The 25,735-nt window shown below is 38.0% G+C and overlaps 1 protein-coding gene across 6 annotated transcripts in view; it reads left to right on the top strand.

The window, feature by feature from the left end:
- The window catches only part of TRAPPC9 (trafficking protein particle complex subunit 9), a 462,128-nt gene that overhangs the window by 219,279 nt on the left and 217,114 nt on the right, over window positions 1-25,735 (top strand). For all 6 annotated transcript variants that reach the window (XM_039548554.1, XM_039548555.1, XM_039548551.1 and 3 more), the window contains one exon: window positions 2,921-3,011. In XM_039548554.1, the coding sequence (XP_039404488.1) occupies window positions 2,921-3,011 (91 nt within the window). The remainder of the gene's footprint in view (window positions 1-2,920; window positions 3,012-25,735) is intronic.

Below are 25,735 nucleotides of genomic sequence, written 5' to 3'. Positions count from 1 at the left end.
TGAACAATTGTGAAAATTGAAATTTCTCATCAGTTCTACAATCCATGGCCATGTATCTAAGATAAACTAATATCATCAATTTGTTTGGCAAATAAACAAATAAGACCCTGAACCTCCAGCTTAACATACAATAACATTCACCGAGCTATTTCCTGTCGATAGAATTTATTTTGCCACAAGATGACAATAAGCTGTGTGCTAAAAATAAGCTTGGTGCTTGTGATGGAATAAAGAAATTTATTTATCAAAAAATTTTGGCTGTAAAAGCTTAAAGCCGTTTTGGGATATTACGTAATTTTCTCTGTTAATCAATTCGGGTGTTTTCCTTGTGCGTTTCTTTTTTTGTTGTTTGTTTGTTGTTTTTTTTTTTTAAACATTTTTTAGCTTTTGCAAAGAGCCATTCAGTTTGATTGTTTTTTTCTTTAATGTGTAACCAAAAAACCACCAATAGTGTCACAGAATGGGTCAGGCTGGAAGGGACCACAGTGGGTCATCTGGTCCAACCTCCCTGTTCAGGGCAGGGCCATCCCAGACCACATGGCACAGGATTGTGTCCAGATGGTTCTGGAATATCTCCAGGGAGGGAGACTCCACGCCCTCTCTGGGCAACCTGTTCAGTGCTTGGTCACTGCACAGTAAAGAAATGATTCCTCATGTCCAGGTGGAACTTCCTGTGCATCAGTTCCTGCCCGTTCCTCTTTCCCATTGCTGGACACCAGGAGCAGAGCCTGGTCCATGTTCTGAACCCTCCCTGCCGACACTGACAGGCAGGGATGAGGTCCCTCTCAGTTGTCTCTTCTTGAAGCTGAACAGGCCCAGCTCCCTCAGACTTCCCCTGCAAGAGAAATGCTCTAGGCCTTTAGTCATATTTTCTTGTCCTCTGCTGGCCCTGCTCCAGGAGCTCCATGTCTCTCCTGTCCTGAGGAGCCCTAAATGGACACAGCACCCAAGATGTGCCTCACTGCCTCCCGTGGTTTTATGTTCTAGGGGGAATGTTCTACATCTGAATACGTGGATCTGCTTTGGTAGCATTTAGCAACAATAAAGAATGGAGAAACACCTGTTTTATAGTAATTTTATAGCGTTATTTGAGACATTAAGCTTTCCACGAAGCTTTAAACAGTGAAAATTTGTAATATTCCAGGCACCCCTGTGAGTCTGTTGTAAGTAAATTACAGTAAAGTTAGTTTAATGTTACAGTTAATGGCAGCCACTCTGTTTTAAAGCATCTTTTAAATACTGCCTTTTTATTAGTGTTTTCTCTCACTTATAGTCCTTAGATTAAAGATGTGATAACAGAATTATTTATCAGCTGTTTCTGTGAAGTAATTCAAATTATTCTCTACCCTCTAGTGTGTTTTATGGAAAATACTGAGTTGTGCTGGTGTTCTGAGTCTTATTTTTCAGCAGCAGCACTCTTCTAAGGTGATACTCTGCTGTCTTCTGTTTTCCAAATAGATGCTTTTCTTTAATGGTGTTTACAGCTTTCAGACTCTTTGGGGTTTGTGAATTCTTTATTTGTGGTCTCTTTAGGAGAAAAAAAAAGTGCTACTTATGACATTTTTCAGGGCATAATGAGAATATTTTAAAAAATAATGGCAAGAATCCTGTACTCAGTATTGATTTTCCTCTTCTATCATCTTTGAGCTCTTGAGTCTCAATCACTTTAGATCTGCTTTTGTTCTGAGCTTTCAAGACTTTTCTTTAAATCTCCTGGCGTCCCTGCAAGATTATGTCCTGTCGTAGAAATTAGTTATCTGCAGTGCTTGTTAATTTTCTTTCAACTGACACAAGTGAATATATATTCAGCAGTCAGATGATGTTTGTCTCTTTCCAGAGTTTACAGAAAAGGGACTGATCACATTTAGAAGCTGTTTATAAAAGCTCAGATATTCTTTTGTTTTTTCATGTATTTTTGAGGACCATGGTTCCAGTACTTTTGGAGTAGTTGGTTGAAATCTTGATGAATCTGACTAGGAGCTTATTCCTTAATTATGGTGGGACACATGGCTGGATACAAGATGGTGCTGACATCTGCATGTGCTTCCAAACCCTGTGAATTCAGTGCCTTTCTGCAGTCAGGGAATTAGAAAAAAGAAATCCAGTCCTCTTCCTGTTACAAATAAATCTAAATTATTTGTATAAAATAAAATAAATCTTGATTGACTCATCACATGAAATTATTATTAATTTGTTTAAATGGGTAATACTGTCTTTGCATGACATTGGATATTGCCTATGCTTTTATTTTAGCACTTGTGTACCCTATTTTGAAACCCTTTTAAAAGAGATTGTTCTGTTCACGACAGTTTATTTCAGTGCTTCACTGTCCTTAGAGTAAAAACAATTTTCTCATTTTTTCTCTTTTCAGTCTGGGCCTATTTCTGAGCTCATACAGGGCAGAAAGGGAAGCTTGCAGGTTCTGTGCCTGTGGTTCTGGTCTGATGTCTGCCCTCAGTAATGACACTGTCACTGTCCAACATCTGGTACCTCCATGGAACTGGCCCTAAGTCAGCAGTCAGGGCTATCCTACCACATATTTGTTCTGTTTTCTATTGCCCTATCAAGTTTTAACCTTTTTGCTTTCAGATTGTTCCTAATTTATCATTCTGAATTCTCATCCATACTTAAAGGTTTTGCATTTTTGCGGCTCCCAGACTTTTTTACCCTCGTGTTTTATTATGATTCAAGTATATTTTACCTTTACTTTAACGCTCCTCAGTGGAATTAAATTTTTATATTCTTAAGATAACAACTGGTGTAACTTTTACTGTTTGTCAATTTAAGGGTTAATAAACCATTTGTAACATTAACCTTTAATGAATCACTAGGTTGCAGTTTTGATTTGCAATAATAAAAGTTGTGCATATCACATGCCCTTTTCCTCTCTGAAACAAAATTTTCCTTAATTCCAATTTACCCTTCCTTGAAGCGTGAAGGGGAAGCAAGTGTGGAAGGGGTTCTTAATCAGCTGGTCCTGGAGCATCTACAGTTGGCTCCTCTCCAGTGGGGTGAGTGGTATCAAAATCGATGGATGATCTTTTTTAGAGAATGTACTGGCTTGTAATTTTCCACAGCATGAGAATGATAATGTTTTCATTTACCAACAATCTGTGATACTGGAGAATTTGATAGGAATTTTATTTTCCTTTAGCTGTTTTATTTAGCTGAAGATAAATGTAGAATTGATATCTGTTTTATTTTAAGTACCACTGTTCGGTGATAGTAAATATGAAACCTGACCGTGCACTTTTTCCTGTAGTTTTCAGTCCTATCTGTCTTGTATGAGAGGTGGTTGCTACTTAAATTTTCACTTTTTCTTACAGTGTGGGCTTTTAAAGTAATTTCTCTAAATTTTTTCTTTTGGAATCATAATGTATTTGTGATATACTTCTTATTATGGTCTAGAAAATTGCATTACTAACTTTTGAGGTGCAGAAAATATTTTTACTCTGGGTAGCAGGGACGAATTACTTGTCTTAACTTTGCATTTAGAATGATGTTCCCACAATGAAAAATGGAATTAATTTAATTTCGAAGAGTCATAATAATGGGACTTCTGTCTGAGGTTCTCAACAAGGCTTGTTCAGAGGCTTTGAAACATGGGATATTGGGATATTTTATCCCCAACACTTCTATGTGAGTTGCAAGTTTCAGATAAAGTCCCCAAGTCATCAGTAAATTGTTTCCAAGCTTTTGCTTTTAAAACAAATTTATGCTCCATATTTTAATACTGTGATGACCTAAAGAGGACCAATTTTAAGGAACAATGATCCATCACTATTGCCTGTGTTAATTATTAAAATTAAAATGACCCCAAAGTCCATTATTGGTGTACTCTTTTAAGTGCTTGGGTTTTTTCAAGCATGTTGACCATGCTCAACACATAGGTGAAAACCTGTGAGCACTTTGTTCATAGATGAGAAGATTAAAAATGGTTTAAAGTAGTTTGTTGTAAGTATGTCTAACTTTAGCCATAATCAGCTGTCTCTGAAATCATGCTTACCTGGCCTCAGTTCTTCAGGGGATTCAAGGATTTGGCAGCATTTTTTTGTATGATTGACAGGATTTGGCCATGATTGCCCTGGGCCTCACCAGTAGAACAAGTGGTTTGTGCCAGGTGTGTGTTGTGAGATCAGACTGGTCACTTTTTAGCTCTGCAGAGTGGCTTTGACCATCAGCAGCTTTGGAACCTGGGCTCTGTGGTGGAAAATTGTCCTTTGGCACTTCTGCATAGGACCTTGCCTTAAGGTTGAAAAACTTAAACTCAGTCTTAAATGAGTAATGAGTATTATCTGTTTTGTATAACACACAAAGTGTATCCATGTGGAAGCTGTAGCTTACTGCAGGGATTACTGAAAAGGACATTTTGATTAAATGCCTGATTTTACTTGAAAACAAAAGCAAAAATTGAAAATTAAAGACAATGGAGACATTTTCTCTTCTTTAAGTTAACTGTAATTTTGAATATTCAGCAGCTAAATCTTTGCTAGTGATGTAGCCTGGTAACTCTACCTGCAGCTTCTGCAGACCCTCCAGATGCTGTACCGTGGCAATACAGGATGATTTTTTCTTTACTAATGTGTGGGATGGAGGAGGAAGTAAGAGATTGTTATTATTGTTTGGGAGGTGGGAGTACTAAGGGGCTGTTGAAGTGTCTGGACAGCCGGGGGGGGTGTGCCTTGTACATGCATTTAGACAATGTGACACACTGTCTGTTGGACTAGAATTCTCTTTCAGTGCTAGAATATATTTCTTATTCAACTCTTACAGGCATGGAAATATGTTAAGAGTTTAAAATACTGTCATATTGTAGTATCAGCCGGATTTTTTATTTCTCTTAATCATTACACTGTATTTACAACCTGGCTTTGCTTTGAGTTTTGTTTTTCTGTTTGTTAACAATAACTTGTGTTTTAATATGAACTCTTTACTACTGGCCATCATTGTGACATAGCCTTTGCATAAATTGGCTAAAAATTTGGCTTAGTTTTAGGTAATATAACTGATTCTATGATTATTCAAGGATTTTGCTATACTGATGGTCACATTGAAGGGTTTACTTTATTATAAGTACTCACAGTGAAACATGAATGAATATTTAACAGGGTTTTGATTAAAAAATGACTGGCTCTTATTCAAATTTGTAGAAGCTGTACTCCAACATTCCTTTTAAAATTGGCATATTTAATTCATATAAGAGTTAATATTACATCTCTAAAATTATGAAAGCCTATTGAAATAATTTTTCATGTAAATTTGACAATCCTGTCCTTTTTTCATTAAATGCAAGGCAAAGAGTAGAACTAAAAGTTGGTAACATTGAAATTTTGGTCTGAGGGTAAGAAGTTACCTTTAAAGTTGTCAGATAGAGGGGGGAAAAAGTGGTTTGTAGTGAACAGTTTATTTTGATTTCATGTAATTAAAAGACTGGGGAAGGGAAAAGTATTTAAGACATGAAGAATCATAAAAAGGAAAATATTTCAAAGGCTAGACTGAGAGTTCTTAATGTGTTGTTAAAATTGATTTTAAGATTTAGGACATCTCTGTAAAATGAAGTTGTCTGTTGGGCAGGTTAGTAAATCACACGTAATTGAAAAGCATCATCTTGCTCAACACCACCAAGTTCAATGGTCTCTAAAATTTATGATGTATTTTCTTTTTACGGCTGGGCAACAAACCAAATGTAGGCATAGATGTGGTTTTAAGGTGAATACATTAATATCATCAAATCAAGGAAACAGAGCCTGCAAAGTTTAAGGAGGAGAATCAAGACTCCTCCAAGGTGTGTGTCATGCAAGCTCCGTGGCTGGGGTTGGAAATGATCCGATGGCATCATCTGTAGCTGCTGTCTGTGCAGGGATTTTTCAATCTTCATTTGATTTATGTCACTGAATTTGCAAGCAAGCAAAATCCCGGGACTGAACACTTACCAGTTTTGATGGTGCTCTTCTGCTTTCCATAGCAAAATTATCTTAGGTACAAATGCATGCACAATATTTTATTGAACTTGAAGTAGACTGAGGTTGTAATAGGCTCCTGATTGAACCTGGAACAGGCTGGGCTTGGGATATTCCTGCATTCAAATGAGAAATGCCTCTGAAATGAGAGTCTCCTGACACTTTCAATGCTGTAAACAATTTTCACAACAGAAACTTATTTTGAATTCTCCTACATAAAGCAAAATAAACATAACTTCCTTTACTGCCTGTGAGAAACAGGTATAGAAATCTTTTCCTGATGACCCTCATGTGTATAAGAGGGAAGATTTATTGGAGAAAATTGGTTTAGGAATTTAGAACTGTAGACACTGAAAAGTGCTAGAGGTTTTAATATATCAAGCAAATACTTTTCTTTCTCTATAGCAACTAACTGAATAACTGAAAAATCAATTATTATACATGAATTCTAATATTATTAACAGTAGTGTTCCAAGAAACATGCATTTGTCAAGCTTCACCATGGAAAAAAGTCCAGAAATAGCTTTTTGCTTTCATTCACTCTTTTATTTCATTCAGTCATTTCATTAATTCTTCCCTTCTTCATAAAAAAATGTGAATTTCAATACAGTTTTAACGTTTAAATGTACTTGGATGCCTTTTCACAACGCAGTGCATTTTATTTCCTAGTATGTGATTACAGGGAGAACAAAAATCACTGCCACTGAATGCTGCTCAGATCATAAATAAGAAAAGCGTTGGTCAGCAGACAAAAGTCTTGATTATTTACTTATTGGTAGAGAATGCTACAAAGCTTGTTGTGGGCCCACTGCAAATTCTGTGCCTACCAGCAGCATGCAGGAATATTGTACTTTGAGGAGACTAAAACACTCAAAAGTGGAGGTGGTTTTAAATTGTCCCTCAGAGGTAGCTGGAATCAATAGAAGATGTTGATTTAAAAGCCTTTTGAAGTGTTTTATGAACATATGGTTCATGACAGCTTGTTTGGAAGTTCTGTCTGGTTGAGTTTCAAAAAGCATCTTATGGAAGCATTACTTAAAAATAAATTATCTTAATAATTAATTGTATGTTTTAGAGAGCACCAAGTCATAATCAGTTTTCACAGCTCTGTGTTTCATGAATATGAACATTAATTACTGAAGCTACACACCCATTTTATTTTGCATTTTCCAGCCTGAACTTAGACAATAATTAAATCTTTCTTTCCGTAATTCAGATCTCTGCACACATGACCACTGTTCACAGTTTGGCTTCAGTCAGGGCCATCCTATAATGTTGCTGCTCCCCCATATTTGAAATTCTAAGGCTGTCTTGGATGTGTTTTCAAAGACTGGACTTAATGGGGGGACTGTAAGGAACTAGTTTAACTTTCTCTTTTAATAAATGCACCCCTCCTAGGCTCTAGACAGGATCATTTATATTATATAGATACAAGCTTGGAGATATGAAGAGATCAGCAGGGTGTATGAGGGCCTTGAGAGAAATGGTGAATGTTACTGTGTTCATTTGCCAAACTAAAAATATTCTGCAATTATTTCTATTTTAGAATTACAGTAGTCTGGCCATTGTCATCATTGGAAAGGTGAAACTAAGACCATTAGCCAGGAAATCTCAAGAGTAAGCTGTCTGTAAGGTAGAAAATCACAGTCTGATTCACAGACGACCAAAACTGATAAACAATCTGGTGGTAAATGGATTTTGCAAGGTAACCGACCTTTCTCATCCATTTGGAAAAATGTTCAGGTTTTTGATTTTTGTTTTTAAGATCCAAGAGAGGTGGGAAGACTTTCATATCTTAACAGCTTGTGTGCAGGCTGTTTTGGAGGATATTTTGGCAATGGCAAGCAAGCAACATGCTTTAGTTCCTGGGAAGTGTTGAGGGACTGGGGTAGTACACAGGAAAAATGGACTAACTTGATGGAACTGGGGCATCTGGCACAGGAATAATGGTCTTTCATGTCACTATTGTGTGGTGTGTTTTGAAGCAGCTGTTGTTTCTAATTCCTACCCAAGCCTTGGTTACTCAAAACTGAAAAGTAAAACTTGTGCAGAAAAGGTTTCAGACACAACAGATCAGTAGTGATTTCAAAGGAAAGATGCTAAGAATAAAGAGAGTACCCAAAAGTGAAAATAAATTAACAAAACCTCTTATGGAATGGCATGAGAGAGGTTGTGTGGAGTGCCAGTGGCCACTTCATATCAGATTTCTGAAGTAACTGGCAGCTGGAGCTTCAGGTCCAGCACTTCTAACAAAGCAATGAGAAGAGTGGGACAAAAAATGGGGTAATAAATCCTAATGGGGAAGTCTGAGTACTGGTCTAGGATCATCCACAGATTTTCTGGGCAACATGTTCCACCCTCATTGTAAAGAATTGTTTCCTTAAGTCCAATCTAAGCCTGCCATCTTCAGTTTAAAACCTTTGCTCCTTGTCCTGTCACTGCAGGTTTTGGTAAAAAGTCTCCCTCTGTATTTCTTAAAATTTTTCAATAATCTCAAAACCCAAGTACCATAAATGAAATGGATGAAATGTAGTCCAAAAAAGGTGCTTATCTCTTCTGGGACAAGTAACGCAGAAATCTGCTACAAGTTCAGCTGTCTGAAGTGATTGGAAATTATTTAATTAGGTGTTACTCAGAGCTAGCAGAGTAATTCAGCTGTGAGGAAAGGTGTATGTGACATTTGTCCAAACCTCTAATGAAACTTCTCACAGGAGAGCTCAAATCAAACCAGAACAGGAAAATGTAAAGTTTCAGAGGTGTTCTAGGAATGAAGACTATTAGCAGGTTTATACTATAAAGATACTACACTGAATAAAATTTGATCAATTCTCAAAAGTCGACTAAATCTGGCGAGTGCTATGTTGAATATTTAGAACATCTACAGTCTGCTTGATTTGAGCTGCAGTATCTCTGAGATGCATTTTTTTAATTAGCAAAATCAAAAGTTGACTGATCTCCAGGAATCCATCAGAGGACCAGGGTCTCAAGGAGGGCAGAAAAATTGCTGAAGTAGGGCAACTTTTTGCATAAGAGCATACATGGTTTTCAGCACAATGTTAAGGGTTTTAGAACAACATTACAGTAGAAATACTGGTGGAGAGACATGTACCAAAAAATGGTGTTTAATCAGATACAAAAAAGAGAAAAAGAAACAGGACATTGTGGTAGAAGGACAATTAACTCATTCAAGCTTGATCAGGCACATGTGCCTAATACATTTTGTTGTGTTGAGTGACTATTTTCAATATTTCATTTGCAAAACCATTCTATTTTTAAAGGAAAAAAAAAGCAGCCATGTCTTGTTTACTTCTTTATAGGAGTATTGCTTACGACATTTCAGTTAAGCCGTAACAGGTGATTGAGAGACACCATAATGATGATAAATTGTCGTGCAGTTATGCAAGGTACTTAATTTTCTAGGTATTGTTAGGAGTAAATTGAATAATAGATTAAATGAACATCCAAATTAAAAAATGAAATGCTACTGTAATAATTATGACAATGGGTTACATGTTCAAAAAGAACTGTGTGAAGATAATTGTAAGGAAGACGATTGAAAAGACAGAAAAACTGTCTTGTAAAGTAGTTGGTGAAAAACTATCAGTGAATCTGCTGGGAAATAGATTTCTCTTACTTTGATGAACGTAGAAGATACTATTTGAATAAAAATTCAGAAAAAATATGCTCCAGCTTGTGGACAATTTAAAAAAAAATGGAAATGAGATCAGAAGATGTATGTATTAACAAGAGAAGCAAGAAAAATGCTTTGATCAGGCAAGATTTTAATTGCCCAACAATTAAATGAATTGTACAGTAAAGTGTGCAGAGAATGAGAAATGGAAAATATGCTAATTGTAGTGGAGCACTACTCTGAACAGCCTGTGTAGGACAGGTTTTACATGAGATTGCTTTGGGGCAATTAACAGGAGAGGAGACCTCAGTCCACAGGCCTACTCTGAGCTTTCCTTCTCTGGCTGCTGACACTTCTCAGCTTTCGTTTTATTTCACTTGAAAAAAAAAAAAATGCACCTGCTTGGAACTGAAAACCAAGAATGCTGTAAATGAAAGCAGTCGCCTCACTGGCCATATTGTACTTGGGATCAGACTCCTTTTCACTAAGAAGATTTGTCATTTGACTGGACCATGATGTCTGCTCGGTAGAAGTGCTCATGTACTCTTCTGTAGTTTGAAGTTTGTACTTAAGATAAATTGAACATTTCCTGTTTATTTTATTATACTAAAAGCAAATTTTCCTAGGTATTTGCATGAGTTCTTCCCCCACCTCATGTATTTTGACTCACTGGTTAAGGCCAGTGTGACCTTCCATCAGCAGAGGTTCTCCAGCAAAGAGATGTTTTGAGGGGATGGAAGTCGGCTTCATTTTCATTGCTCATTCTGAAGTAGTCCTTTACTTCATCAAGGAAGCAGAAGTGAATTAACGACTGCAAAGACCGTAAATCCAGCTCAATAAGCCATGTAATTCTGAAATTAATAGCTTCCAACTGTCAAAACCTCAGCAGTACAAACAGACCAGAGCAGACAGATTTGTATGAAGAAACATACGCTTTGACTGAAGTGCTCTCTTTCATGTTCTCTCATTTTCTCCTTTTTATTCTCTCTCAAAATTGACATCCAACTGTCTATTTTTTAGCATAGGAGATTTTTTCCCCTCCATTTTGTGATTTTTTCTTAGCCTATCACACCTCCCCATTGTCTCTTCGGTAAAACAGTATCAGAACTCGATATTACTTTTGTTTTATTTTCTATCCCAGACCTTTGGATTACGAAACCATAAAAATTTAATTAAAATAATAAAATTTAATTTCATTTGGCTGATTTGAATCATTAATTGATTTGATTTTACAAAAGAAGCCAGTCAAACAGAAAATCTTTCCTGAGCTGGAATTCTGTGTATTTATTCATAATGTATACTCAGTAGGGAACTTAGACTTTTTATTTAATGCCTGTTTCCTTACTAAGCAGAAATCTAAGGTCACTTTAGTAACGCTTCTCCTTACCTGTGGATACATGAGAAAAAGTTACAGAAGGAGAAGAGACATTTTTTCCATCTCAGGATATAAAAGAGGAGCTGAGCAAATGTGTTCTGTAGGATGGCATTGTACAAAAGGGCTTTCATTAAATGATACTCAAGTTGGTTTTTATTACTCATTACATTTTGTATAGTATCATATGAAGTTGTGGCTCAGTAATGTCAGACATGTACAGAGGTATTACAGAACTTCTATATCAAGGCCAGACACATGAGATGGAATAAGAAAGAGTCAATTAAAAATGTTAGTAGGATATAGAAAGGGTAAAGTGTCTCGGCAGTATCTGGAATTATGCAGAGAAGTAATTGGTTGCCTCGTGAAAACTTCAGGAAAGAAAAAAAGGCAGCAGGAGCAATCCTCAATAATTAAAAGAAGTGTTAAAGGATAATTACATTTGTGTGCTTTGATAGAGTCAACTGTCAGTTTTCTGAGTGAAAGATGGGGTTGAGTTGTTCAAGTCAAGGGAAAAAGCCAGGTATTAAAAGCATTGGAGACCATAAATCAGAAACCTCAGAGCAGAAGCAGGTGCCACGAGCCTCGAATGGTTCTGGTGGGAAGCCTTCCATCAGTGCTCCCAGCTGTGGGAGCATTTAGTAAATTTGTTTTAGCAGGACATGAGAGCCTCTGAGCTGGTTTGATGCTGCACACAAGCTGCAGACTCCAGCTGGAGGCCTGCTGGGGTGTCATCAGCAGCTCAGACCTGGCAGGGCTTATTGGCTGGGGCTTGGCCTTACTCAGAGCTCTGGCTGAGTAAAACATGACTTTGCACCTCTGCACTGGGCCACTTGGAAGCTGTTGCTCTTTCATTGTGCCCAGAAATTGAGGCCCATGTCTAAACCCCCCAAAACAGGAGCTGACCCCACAGGGATGGGTGGCCACACTGTCCTGCCCACTTCATGGTGCTTAACTCCCAACAACTGCATCACCTCTCTTTTTGCATACATGCTTCACTTCCAGAAAGAAAACATCCAGGTTTATCTCACTAATCAAATAACCAAAAAGTGGTTGTGAAGCACAGAAAATAAAAATGAGTGATAAATGTAATCTAAGGTCTGAGACTGGGATGGAAAGAAGATCAGTGAGCAGCTGTCCGTTGGAGTGAACAACCTGAACTTTGCCTGTTAAAGAGTCAAAATGACCTCTTCTGTTTTCCTAGCAGATATATTTTTGTATGTATTTTTGCTGGATCAACCAGTAAGTTTCTGAACATCTGTTCTTAATGAAGGTATTAATCAGCAATGCGTTCACCATTCACTAATTATGAACTGTTTTTGTTAAACATTTCAGCTGTGTTTGAAGGAGATGATTTCTGTTCATGGGTACTTAGTAGATTGTGCTTTGTCTGCATATTGCTTTAAATTAATCTCATAACATGAAATACACATCTTCATGTTATTTAATTCAGTAGACTGCAGAAGGTGTCTCAATGTAATTTTGTTTGGAGAGCCTTTTGTAAACTTACTGAGCTCGTCTGAGATCCTTGCTGCGAATAGGAATTTCAAGATTAAATTTATTTGTGACTCATTTCCAGCTCTTTTGTTCTCATGTCAATATTGTTCTTTAGTTTAAATAGCTTTTCTCAGTCTCTGATGTTTGCCTTTTATCACTCTTGCTCTTTCTTTTGTGCATCTTGAGACAGCAGTCAGGACTAACTCTCCCAGTCTCTTTGATAGCAGAGGGGTTTTTTTATTTCTCACCCCACAATTATCTCAGTAGCCTTTGTCTGTGTCTGGTGTAAAGTGTGTTTTTTGTTTTCTTAGATCTCCTTGACAAGCTTAGATCTTCAGTAGAATTATTCCTGACATGGATCCTTAATGATCTCAACCTTAAAGTGAATCTGTGCTTTTATTTCCAAGGCTCTCTGTTGTCCTTCATTAACCACCAAAGTTACAGTGAATATTTAGTATTTCATAGAACATGATGTAAGCTGTTGAAACCAGCATTGCCTGTTTCACAAACCGGAGTTTGAAACAGGCAATTATGGAGTAAATCCAGCTTATTAAACCTTGTGGCTCATATCGAAGTTTATGAATTAAGACCAATGTGAGTGTTGTTGGTGCCTGGATACAGCACAACATTTAGCAAGTTGCTGCTGTGTCTCTCTAGTGTATCTCTGGTAGGATCTAGAATGTTTAAGATGGGTAATAATGTAGTCACTTTGATTAAATACAGAATTATGAAACCACCAAAATCTTTAGAAGTCAATTTTGATTAAATTTCAAGTTTCAGGTACTCAGCACCATGACCAATAGTGTAATAGAGCAGTATCAGCCTTACCGGCTGGAAATTTAACAGTTGTTAGCAGCTCCAGATATGCAAGTGAATTTCAAGTTTATGTTAGTTTTCATTACACAATAATTCCACTTTTGGGAAGGTTGTAGTGCAGTTGTTTGGAGTCAGTAATACTCAGAAATCCCTGAAGAACAAATAGATGCTACACAAAGGTAAAAAAAAAAACATGCTGGAATGAGACAAGGCAAAGAATGACAATGAGGCAATACAAGATGGTTTGCTTCTGAGGAATTGTTTTGGCTTTGTGGCTGTCACATGGTTTTGTACCTCTGAGAATGTTGTGCATGAATCAGACAAGTAAAAATGATCAGAGGGGAGCAGGACTGTGACATGAAGTGATACGTGTCTGATAGGGGAGGCATAATCGAGGCTGGCGATGATAATCTGGAAGCTGTTCTTCAAAAGGCACGGTGGCAGACAGTGAAACTCTTCTGTTACTTTGAGAGAGTGAAAAAAATCCAGCTACTTGTTCATCATGCAGAATTAACCTTCACAAACCCTTCTGTTAGTGTAATAAATCATTTCTTAGGCAATGTATTGAGTGAATTTACCAACAACTCTGACATACTGCAGCCTTAATCCTTCCTGTTCTCCTTTAAAAGTGTCTTTTGTATTCCACTGGTGCTGGCAACTTGGTAATAATCCAGTCACTTTACCTAATTTATGTAAAATACCACAGATGGCATTTACCTCTGTCATTCATCTGGAGTTTCAGACTGTGGAACTGTTTGTTTGCCAAAGTGCCACAATAATCAGCAAACCTTAAGTTGGATATTTTGATGGTATGAACTCAGCAGAAAATTGTTACATGCCTAAATTTAAAAGTGAAAGGACCAAAAAGTTACAGAAAACCAGAGATTACATTTAGCCCAGGAACAACATTTTATTCAGACTTAGTGGCCTGTAGGTACTAAAGCATTGTTCCTTTGGACTTTTGAAGCAGGTTGGCTGTGTCATCAGTTACCTCACATTCTAGTTTATTCCTCTGATTAGAACCTCACTGTATGCTGTGTGGATTGTGGACATTTCTCAGTTGCACAGATTCCAAATGTGACCCTTGACTGGTCAGTTATTGTCTTTATGCCCAGAAATTCATGCTAAGAGCATTCATATTTACTGCCAGTATACCATTAGATAATACTGTTGGATAGTACTATTTATACACAAACTTGCAGTAATTAAGTTTTTGATCTACCTTTGAGAAGAAGCTTTAAACTGAAATAATGTCATGATGACTCCTGTGCCTTTCCAGACATGCAAAAATCTAGAGAGAAGGCTGTGTGAAGGAGTTTTCTGAGATAACACTGATAAAACAGGAGATACTTGTACAGCCTCAAATATTTCCAGTGCTAAAGTTTCTACTTGCCCTGAGCATTTCACTAGAAATTAAATTTGAGTACATGGTATGTGGCAATTAATAGCACATTAAAACTACCTTTATAAGCAGTGATTATCCAGTCTTTAATTTCATTACTTCATATTCTGATGGCAAACTGAATTTATTAAAGTCTGCACACACTGGAATAAAAACAAGTAAATATTTTACTCAGTACAGTAAAATTGTACTTGTATGTAATAATGTCTAGGAGAGAAGTCATTGGGGATTCTTTCTGTTTTGAAACAGGGATTAAAATGAATCCAAGTAATCTTTCTGTTCATTAAGTAGCTCACTCATGCTCTACTATAAATAATAAATGATGTGATGGGGAGACTCATCACTGTTAGTGAAATTTGAATATCAGAAAGCAAGTTAATATATACAAATAAAAAATGAGCTTTAATCAGCATAAAATGCCTTTGAAACTTTTGAAAATTGTATGGTGAAAATCAGGATTGGATACCTTCTGCTGCCTAAAAATGAAAGTTACCAAGATCTACCTGGAGAGCTGTTTCCTGATTTTCCATTCCCATACTCCACTTAATCTAGGTGTAATTGCCAAGACTAGAGAATATTTATTTTCTTCACCCCTGAAAATGGGTGATTTTTGAATGTACAGATAAACTCATTCTGTAAGATCCTTTAGATGTCAGATACAGCTTCAGGCTTCTTCCTTTTAGCTCTTGTTAACAGAGAAACCTCATTATGTTATTTATGTATTTATATGTATGTATATAAATTTTTTCATATATATATAAATATTAAAAAAAAAGGTAATTCAGTCAAGACAGTATAAATAGGTTTACAAAAAACCCCAGCTAAAATCCCCTCCCCATTTTTGGGGTTGAATATCTTAGACTTTAGTGGGAAATCCTGGGAGGTCAGAAGGATGGTGCTGTCAGTAGAAATACACTGTTCTTTCTCCTCACCCCCCATCCTCTCGATTTCAGTCTCCTGTATCTGGAGGTCTCTTACTGAAGAGAAACCATGTTTGTGATTTGGAAGATGTGTGGATTAAAATATTGTAGGAGCTGTTGGATGCCTGAAAGCACTGACGACATGAGGAAATTTATACTTTACCCTCCTAATTGTTGGAAAATATGAGCCCTTGATTGGTATGCAATTAGAAGTGTAACATTCTGTTAAACATATCACACAGCATATGGCATGTTAGTAGCAAATCCTCTAACTTAAAATGAAAAAAAATATGCAGTTCTGCATATTAGCAATTTTTGCAGGCAATCAAAATTTGCCATTTGTCCAAATGTCAGAGGGGGAAAAGCCATATTTAGTTATTTTGGTAATCTAAATTTGGTTTATGTTTGATGAAATTTCTATTCTCTAGCAGTAAACAAATATAAAAGAGGAAAACTCAGAATATAGTTAAATGTGCCATTGGTTCCAACTACTCAGAACCATGGCTTTTATTTAAAAAAAAAAAAACAAACAAACAAACAAAAAAAAAAACTAAACCAAAAACAAACAATAACAGTACCACATCTGCTTTAATTCAAACAAATTAAATGTGCTGAAGCAAAATCAAATTTGCAGAACCTCAGGAAAAAAGACAAAGATCAATGAGTGAAATTCACTGATGGGCAATCAGATGGTGCACTGGTTTGTCAATTAAACATACAGAATGGCTCCCTAGACAGATGTTCCTTTCTTTAAGAACCTCATAGGGCTGAAGACCTGACTCACCCTTTCAGTACATATCTTCTGACCACCTTCTGTTTGGTTTTGGGATAAGACGTTCACATACATATGGAGGTGCTACAAGAAACAGCCTTTGATTTGAGGCCCAAATCCTGCTTGTGTGGGCCCAGGACTGACCAGTACTTAGAACATGCAGTAGCCCATTTGTGAGATTAATTGTAAGCACTGCTAATTGTTGGCTAATGTGGCTCTTGGAGAGATGGCTCTGTTGGCCAGGCTAAGATGGGAGCAAGTAAACTGCACCTGGGAATTGAATAGTTTCCTTTTTCCAGTGATGTGCAGGGTTGCTGCATATCTTCAAATGCCACCAGTCTCAGAGGAGTTGAATTGCCTTGATTGACTGCACATACACCACCATTTGTACCACTGAAGTTTAAAAATCTCTGAACGCTTTGGACACGTTTTTGTTAACAGAGTATTTGACAAGCTTGTCTTTTTCTGGTATTTGTAGATGGTCAATTCATCTCACATTTGGCAAGTAATGTTTATCTTTTTCCTCGAAGTTTCTGACTTCCTGGTCAGTTTTTCACTGTTGCAATGTTAGGATAACTCATCGCTTAAAACATGTGCTTTATTTCTGCTTTAATTGCGTCTTGTCTCCAGTCTTCCTCCCGTGGCTGGGTATTTGTGAGGCATCACTCTAATGGTGTATTTGCCAGTGTATCTCAAAGTAATCCCCTAAGGCTGGCTTTATTAAGTGTTGACCCTGAAACAGGATGTGGGATTCCCATTGTGCTGCTCACCTTCTCTGGCTGTATCACCCTCCTACTTCGATCTCCAAATGTGACCCCTGCTGCAGCACGGCTGAGCTGCAGCCCAGCCCTGGGGGAATTTGTGTCCCTGTCTGAAGCTGGGCAGGAAAGGGAATTTTTCTGCTCTAGCAGAGAACTGATCATTTGTTATGCTCAAGCACTGATATCGGTTTTGTTGTGACTTTGTGCTCCATTTTGACGTTGACATTATACAGTCAATTTGGCATTGAACTGGAGAAAATGAGAATACTAGGAAGCCGATTCCTCAAGCTATTAATTTTATATCAAAATCAGCCCTCCAAAATGGAAGGGGGGAGAGGGTTCTTTTTCATTCTGCTTTACTCACCAAATTATACAGTTATTTCATAAACCTTAAAATCGAGTAAATTTACAATCAGCTTGTGCTACAAAGCCTGAGGTTTGGTATTGGCTGTTCCTGTTGTGTGTTGTAGTCACTAATCCTTTTAATGAAGAGCTTTTAGCAGTGAAGAGATTCTATTTATAGTAAAGCCATTAGAGCATAGAGCTCCTCATTGCTATTCTGCAGCATGGAGCTGTAATGTTTGTCAGTGGAGAAAAGCTATTTTTAGCTGCAGCATTGAAAACCAAGGCTGAAAGGTCAAGAATCCTCAGGGGGATATGTTCTGCTACATCAGTGCTATCACACAGCTGCTGTTTACTCTCTTATCGTGCCTCAGTAATAAGAAGATATTTTTATTGTGACACTGAAGGTATAAAGCATCAAAAGGATTTTGCGCATGAAATGAATACTCGGGGAGTGATGTATCCAATCACATTAAATGTTCTTCTTAGGAGGATGATTTTATTTTCCCAAAGACTGTCTCAATACCCATTCTTCAAAAGATTCATTCTAGGAAAGTATTTTTTTTAATATATATATATATATTTTTTTTTTTTTTTAATAAAGGGGATAAGACCCAATGTGAGCAAAAGACAATCTGCTGAAATAGTGAAGGGTTTCAGGCACACACATTTCTGCCTGACATCTACACCATTCATTTTTTTAGCAGTGTAGTGCATGGCCGGTAGACATAAAATCAGCGTGGAGTTTGTCAAAGGAAAAAACCTGGACATTTCTGTTGGTAATTTGAGGAACAGAATTGTGGATTGTGGGTGATTATATCTGGCACAGGACACCGGGTAGGTACTCAGTGAGCACAAAAAGATCATGTGGTCCTATTGAAACAAGATATGATAGACGATATGTGAAAGGGAGAAGGGAGAAAGGAGGGGGAAAAAGAAAGAATAATTATAGGAATACAAGTCTGCATATATTAGTTGAGCCTACAATGTGGAGGCTTCAGAGAGTTTTCTAATATCTTTATATAAAAATCAGGGGGAAAAGAGATTAATTGCCACATTGAGAAAATTAGGGTTGTATGATCAAAGGGAAGGCAGAGAGGAAATTTGCCTGTTGACAGATGGCTTATAAAAATTAAAAGATTTTTCTGAGGATATGAGTTTGGAGTTTTGTGCTGCTTGGGGAGACGCAGGCACTGTCATCATATTTTAATAATAATAAGCTGCTATGTAACCCTTTTTATTCACCAAACATATAGCATAGGAAAAGTATGAGTACAATAAAACACTGATAGGTACACTTTCTTCTCAGGGTGTAATGAAATTAATTGTATTTCTCTAAGAATTTATTTGAAATCTTGCTGCTGAAGGTTCCTATCTTCTGACACATGGATTCCATTATCCCATACCTTTTAAAACGGTTACTTTCATATCAGGATATTATTTTGATTCTACTCTTTCTGCGTACCCAAGCCAGTTTTTAACACCATCTTCCCCTAGCTTTCTGTATATGCAGCATTTGGCTAAATCCATGTGGTTATAACTGATAAATTGTTCCCTCTGCCAGGCAGCAGCACAGAGTGAGCACACGTTATCAGGCAGCTCCTGTCCTCAGTACATAAATAAACCAAAAATTGAAGGATTGTCAAAAAAGAATTGGGGAAACTGAAGGGATCTTAATTCTACAATTATTTTCTTTTACAACTGAATGAGATTAGGTAAATGGGCATTGGCTGAATGGAAAGACAGAGAAAGGGAGGGGATGGCTTTGTGAAAAGACAAGGCAGTAATGGCTTGTCCCTATCAAACCTGCCAGATGTTGCTTAGTCCCATTATCTCTCATCTCTCACTCTTATGTGAAAGAAAACTCAGGTGTTTCTGGCTGTGTCACTTCATGGCACAGTGGCTCAATTCAACTCACTAAAACAGCAGGAGAAAAACAAACCAAAACCAAACCAGAAAAAAATAGCAGCTTCTGGTTTTGGGTGGGATCAGGCTGCGAGGTTGAGTCAGTGTGTCTGTCCTTCACCCCCCGGGGTGGGCAAAGAGGAAGGCAGGAGGCAGCTCTTAATTCAGCTTTACCATCATGTGGAACAGGAGCCAGTCAGAGGAGCAGGGACAATGGGTGGGGAGAGGCTCATCTGGACTACAAAAAGAATCAGCAGAGAACATGATAAAAAATTACATAAGCTCATAACCCATGATCTTAACTGCAGATTAAGAAGTTGTTTATAGCTTTCACATTTATTACAGATTCATGTGTTTGTAGCTTTCACTACAGGTGTTTGTGGGGAAAAAAAGGTAAGTACTGGGTCACAGACTGATTAGATAATGTTTATTTTCTGTGAAAATGCATATGATTTTGCTGTTCTAGCTGCTAGAGTATTGCTGTATGTGAGTTTTCCTCCACCTCCCTAGTTAATCTTGATGATTTTTGTACTCATTAGTGTCACAATCCGCTAATGCAAGCGGGGGTCGTGATGGTTTGTTTATCGATCTCAGAGTGTAAAAGGACACAAGAGATTTCAGTTTTAATCAAAAACAGTGCACCTTTATTAAGTGCCCACAACACAGTAATGCAATAGAAGAGGGTAAGAGAGAGAGAGAGAGAGAAAAACAAAGTAGAGAGGAAGAAAAAGAGGGGGGCAATAGCTACCAACAGATGAGACGAAGTCCACATGGTCTTCCGCCAATAGATTCGTCTTCTTTCCGTGGGGAGATCTCAGACGCGGTTATTTCAGAAAGTCCCTTTATGTCCTTTTCAGAAGTGAGGGGCAACTGGCCAAGAGGTTGGGAAACCTACAGCTGTTGTTATGGGGTCCGTTGCTTTGGGAAGCAGGTACAGGACAGACGTACAAGACAGGTGTACAGGAGAGATGTATAGGACAGGTCATTCCTTTCCGCTTCAGCGCAGTCCTTCCTGCCTGGGCAGCAAGAACGGCACAGTCCATTGTGACCTGCACTAATTTTCCTCAGGAATGCGTACCAGTTCCCAGTGGGCACACCCGTAGGCAACACTTGGCAGACATCCCACCTCAGCCAGGCCAGGACTCCTGTGTTCAGTCTCTATCCTTGGTGATGATCGTGAGGCAGATGAGGGATCTTCGGACCATCTCTTACAATTAGTCCTGTGCAATCCCATGTAGGTTTGCATTCTCTTTTGTTTTCTTAGACTATTTCACACTATTTCTTAGACTATTTCACTTAGGGCTTAGACCAGCTGCAATTACTTCAGTGGTTGTGTCTTGGTTGAAATTTTACAATCACTATGACAGCCTTTTCTTCCCCCCATAGTTGCTGTTCTCACAGTTATCTGTTCACATACCACCCAATTTGCTTTATTAGACAAACATTTCTGTGACAAAGGGACTTTTTAAATTGTTTTTTTTTACCATTGGTGGTTTTGATTAGTTAAAACAAAGGCAAGTCTTTTGGAGTCCAGTGGGTGAATGCCCCTGCTTGGTTGTGCCTTGGCCTGAAACTGAAGACTGGTAAATTTGGTATCTATTGACATTCAACTTCGCTGTAAATTTGTAAAATTCAATGGAAGTCAGTTGCTAAAACACTTTGTTATCAATAAATTCTACCCTGAATTTCTTCCTTGTGCAGAGATAGGTTAAAAATAATCACAGAGCAAAGACTTTCCAGCCTGTATTGACATCGAGTCAATGAACATGCAGCAATTGTCAGTTGTCTTTTACTGGTTTCATACTTTAAATACACAGTTTCTGTGAGAGAGTGGAAATGTCAAAGCTGTGTCTGTAGTGAAGACAAGAATACTTGCCTATAATTACTGTTCTCTGAATGATTTCCTTTTTCTGAGGGAGGTTTTATCTGTTCTCCTTTCTGCTTTATCTGAGACTTGTATACTCTTGTCTTCATTTGTTTGTTAACCAAGGGGAATTTTTATCTTCTTACTGTCATGTTTTGAGATTTATGTGATTGCCTCTAATTCGGAACTTGGCAAACTTTATGAAATATGGAAATGTGACCTAGTTCTGACCTCATATACCTACGTTGCATCTTGCAGAGATGCTCTTGGCATGTTTGATGGCCCTCCAAGTCCCTTTATTTGTTGTCTGTCATCACAAAATGGATGCTTCTGGTTACTCTATAAAAGGATTAACGATTAATGACACAGCTGAAGTTCCAGTTTAGGAATCTCAGTTTAAATCTCATCGCAACATCTGAAATCTCAAGGATTGTTATTAGAGACAGATGGAGTTGTTTTGGGAGGTGTGGGGACACCAGTGCAAAGCTGTGTATGTACATCAGAGGGTGTCATCTTTTCAGCTGCACTTTTTTAGCTATTACAGAGCAGTGTCTGGAGAGTTCAGTTTATCCACTTGGGTTAATCTGTGATTTCAGTTTATTGTATATACCCAGCCCATGCTGTAGATCCAATTCAAACTGAAACGAAGTGCAAGGTCTTGGCACTTCACTCCCATCTGAAGCAGAAGTTGTTTGATGGTGGCAATGTTGGGAACACTTTTGCAAATAAGGCTGCAGGCAGTGGTTAACATTTTAATTGTCCTGTCCTTTAAATTTGCTCATTTTGGGAGTCTTGTCAATGCTAATGCTGTCTCCCTCATACAAAGCCAGGATGACTTGTGATTCCAGTCCTATTTGTTAAGTGGATGTATTTCATTTGCAGCTAATGACTTGCTGCTGGTGGATGGTAAGTGTAAGTGCTGATGTGTTTTATTGTCTGTTTAAAGCTCTCATGAATCTCTGGAAGAGTCTTAAGACTGATTTTTGTTGTGGTTTCCCGCTTGTGGTTGGGTGTCATTCAAGATTTGTAAGGAATTAAGAGCTGTAAGGTGGTCTTGTCTGACTGCTTCTCTCTCTATGTGGTGTTTCAGCATTTAGGATCCAGTGCAATTCATATTGACAAAATGTAAATTGGGTTACTTAAAGGGTAAAACATTTCTGGAAATGAACTTCATTGTTCCTGTTGTCAATTAAATGAGTAAATCGCATTGTAAAATCTTCCTCTTTGCTGAAGATTCTTGCTTGTGTGCTGTTGACATGCTGAAAATGCAGGTAAGATGTGATCAAAGGTGCTGTTACTATTGCCTGCCCACATGTGTAATTTGTTTGCTGCATAAATACCCCTTGCTCCATACAGAGGCCTAAGGAGCTACATAGAAACACGGATTGGTTTTGTTAATTCACAGAATTCTTCTGCCTTGTGTTCACAATAAATATAGATAAGTAAGCCAAAACTTGATTAGGGAAAACTGTTTCTGCCAAGTTGTATTTCAGTAGGCCAAAAAATTTCCTTCCAAAACATTCCTCGATGCTTCTGAAGGGAATACCTGTGACTTCTAACATAATCAATCTGGTCCTAGAGAGTAAAAGCTGAAGATTAGAGGATATGTCATTTCACCCAATAACTCTGAGTCTCAGAACTGTACAGTGAATAATTCAAACAGGTTTTTAAAAACACGGAAGGAGGATGTTGGTATGGTGTGGGGGAGCAAAGCTTATGAAAATGTCTAATTTGGACATCATGCTTTGCATCTAAGAACAAAGTGAAATATGAGCTAGAAACATGATTCTATGAGTAGATAAAATCCTTGATAGGTCAAGTTTCCTACTAGCTCCCCCTGCAAAGAAATTGCAAAATTCTCCTGCAGAACTGCTGGAACTCCTCTTTCATATTGTGCGTATCTGAAGAAATGTCATTATCAGTCTCTGCAACTGCACTGCTGACCAAGGCTCCAGGGGAATTTTGATAAAATAAATGAGCAAGTCTGTTTAACTGCAGAAGCAAATTCTGTCTCCATTTTACCTGGTTGCTTTCCTGAACTCCTTCTCCCGCGCCAGTTTTCCGACTCAGCTTGTTGGAGATGCTCTACAGCATCTCCATCATTTTTTGGGCTTGTGTGGTCCTCCTGAGCTGACAGAGCTCAAGTCTTGCTGTTCCCATTCTCTCAGGATTCGTGGGATGATGTGGAAGATCTCATCCCTTCTGGTTCCAGATTAGAAGTCCTGAAATAGTCAAATGAGTATCTTTCTCTGAGGGCAGGGTGAACTTCTGACTTTCCTCTTCTGGCCAACATTATGTTTCTAAGGCTGGAAGCTCTCTTGGGAAGATTTTTTATTTTAAAAATTATTTTTTAAATAAGAACCTTGAAGAACTTGATCCTGGAGAATGATATAATGCTAGGTAAAAACTTTGTTGCAACTTTTAAATTGTCCAGCTGCACTGGTATGGGAAGACAGTTGTTTTCCCCCGGCTGCTTACCTCTTGTGGATTTATGATGCTGTTTTTCTGAGAACACCAAAAATGTTTTTTATCATCAGTGAACGAATCATATCCCTGTGAGAAGCATAATATGCATATTACATATAGACAGACTGAGAAAAGATCATTACTTTGCCTGAGGCTACAAAATAAGACAGTAATATAGTGGGAAGCTCAGTCTCACAGTCTTCTGGTTTAACCAGTGAATGACTCATTATACTGGCTGAAAAAGCACTAGGAGTGAATGGTGGGGATAAAGCCTAGGAAATTATTGGTCAGAACAGAGTGTCCTGTTCAGGGTTTTTAATAACCTGTGACTTTCACACTTGTTTTGAGATTAAACTAAAACTATGTGACTGTACTTTGCTTCTGGCAACATCCCTGATTAATAAGCAAAGCAAATGCTTTTTGCACTGACCTGCTGTCAGTATCTTTAATTCAGTATATAAGACCAGTCCTTTCAGTTGTGGTTTGGCTTTTTTGGCAGATCTTATTTTGTTGCTTCATTTACCTGCCACTGGCTTGGCAATGAGGTGGCACTATGCTCTGTCCTTCTGAATGAGAGGACTTCTAAATATCCCCCTCAGCATCACAGCAGTATTTATATCCAAAGGCCTTCCTGATCTTGGAGTTGCAAGAAGCCACCTCTAGGAAGAGGTTTTATTTTTAATTGCAGTTAGAGGATGCACAAATCTGTGCTCAGTTTATTCCAAGCCCAGTTCATTATCAAAGCTCAGAGGAACTTCAGACGTGATGTAAAATTCCCAGTGTCTTCCTGACCCTGCAGCCTGCTGCTTTCCTTCTCCTTCCTCCAGTGTAGTTTGAGGATGACTTTTTATTGACCCAAGACGAGGCCTGCTACAGTCTTTGTGCATCCCCCACTTCCCAGTTGTGTACTGCGTTTTGGCTCTGGTGTTTGTATTGCTGCAAGCTAAGTCAAATTAAGGAGTGGATCTCTCTGGAAACAGTTTTCACCCATCATTGCCAAGTCTTCCTCCAGATTATTTCCTCAATTACTTTGTGTATCTTTGCTACCTAGTTTGTTGCAGCTTCTCTGTACTGATTTACCAGAGAAGTCCCCCAGAAGACAAATCCAGTGAGAAATGCCAGTAGTTTTCTATGGCATCAGTGATTGGAATGGCTGGTGGGATGATTGCCTTGATTGCTTGGAGAATTGCAGAATCAGATCCTCTGTTCCCAAAAAGAGACAGGAAATAGATTGCTAAGGACATGGAATTTCCTTCGTTCCTATCCCAACCCTTTTCTTTATGTGATTGTCGTTAAAAATTGGTGGTTTATGATTTATGCCCGTGTCCCTGGGCTTCAGTGTGCCAACTTCAACACCTTCCAGTGCTGGAGTAATTTATAACCTAGGGTTCTTTCTGTGCACATGAAACCCTATGGCAGAATATCCTTTGGTCTGTGTACCTTTTCAGCTGAATATTTTGAAATTCAAAGCTCTTAAGAGCTGACTGCTCAGTTCTAACTAGAATTTGCAAGTTATCTGAGGGTTTCGTTTTCCTCCAGAGTTGTATGACTAAGCACGAGAAGGGAAAACAGATTAATCATCACTGAAAACAAACAAATAATGACTTAATAATCACAAATCTAACTGAGAAATCAGTATTAATTATTCATAGAGGGTGATTTATCTTAAATCATACTGTTAGACTGGCAGCTGAAATAAAGACGGATGTTTCTGCTTTGTCCCACAGGGTTGGAAATACACAATTGGAGTTAAATTTGATACCTGTATAATGATGTGGGAGGTTATGGAGGTTTGTATAGTTGGTATTTGTGTATGAAGTTTGCTGTGAATCGCAGATGGAAACACTTTTTTAGTATCTATACTGTTTCTAGTTTCTTAGAATTGCAGAATCATAGAATGGTTGGGGTTGGATGGGACTTTAAATCTCTTCTCATTCCACCTCCCTCCCATGGGCAGGGACCCCTTCCACTGGACTACGTTGCTTCAAGTCCTGACCAGTTTGGCCTTGGACACTTCCAGGGATGGG

Source organism: Corvus cornix, chromosome 2, assembly GCF_000738735.6.
Source record: "Corvus cornix cornix isolate S_Up_H32 chromosome 2, ASM73873v5, whole genome shotgun sequence".
NCBI lineage: Eukaryota > Metazoa > Chordata > Aves > Passeriformes > Corvidae > Corvus > Corvus cornix.
This window is presented reverse-complemented; position numbering and strand designations above follow the sequence as displayed.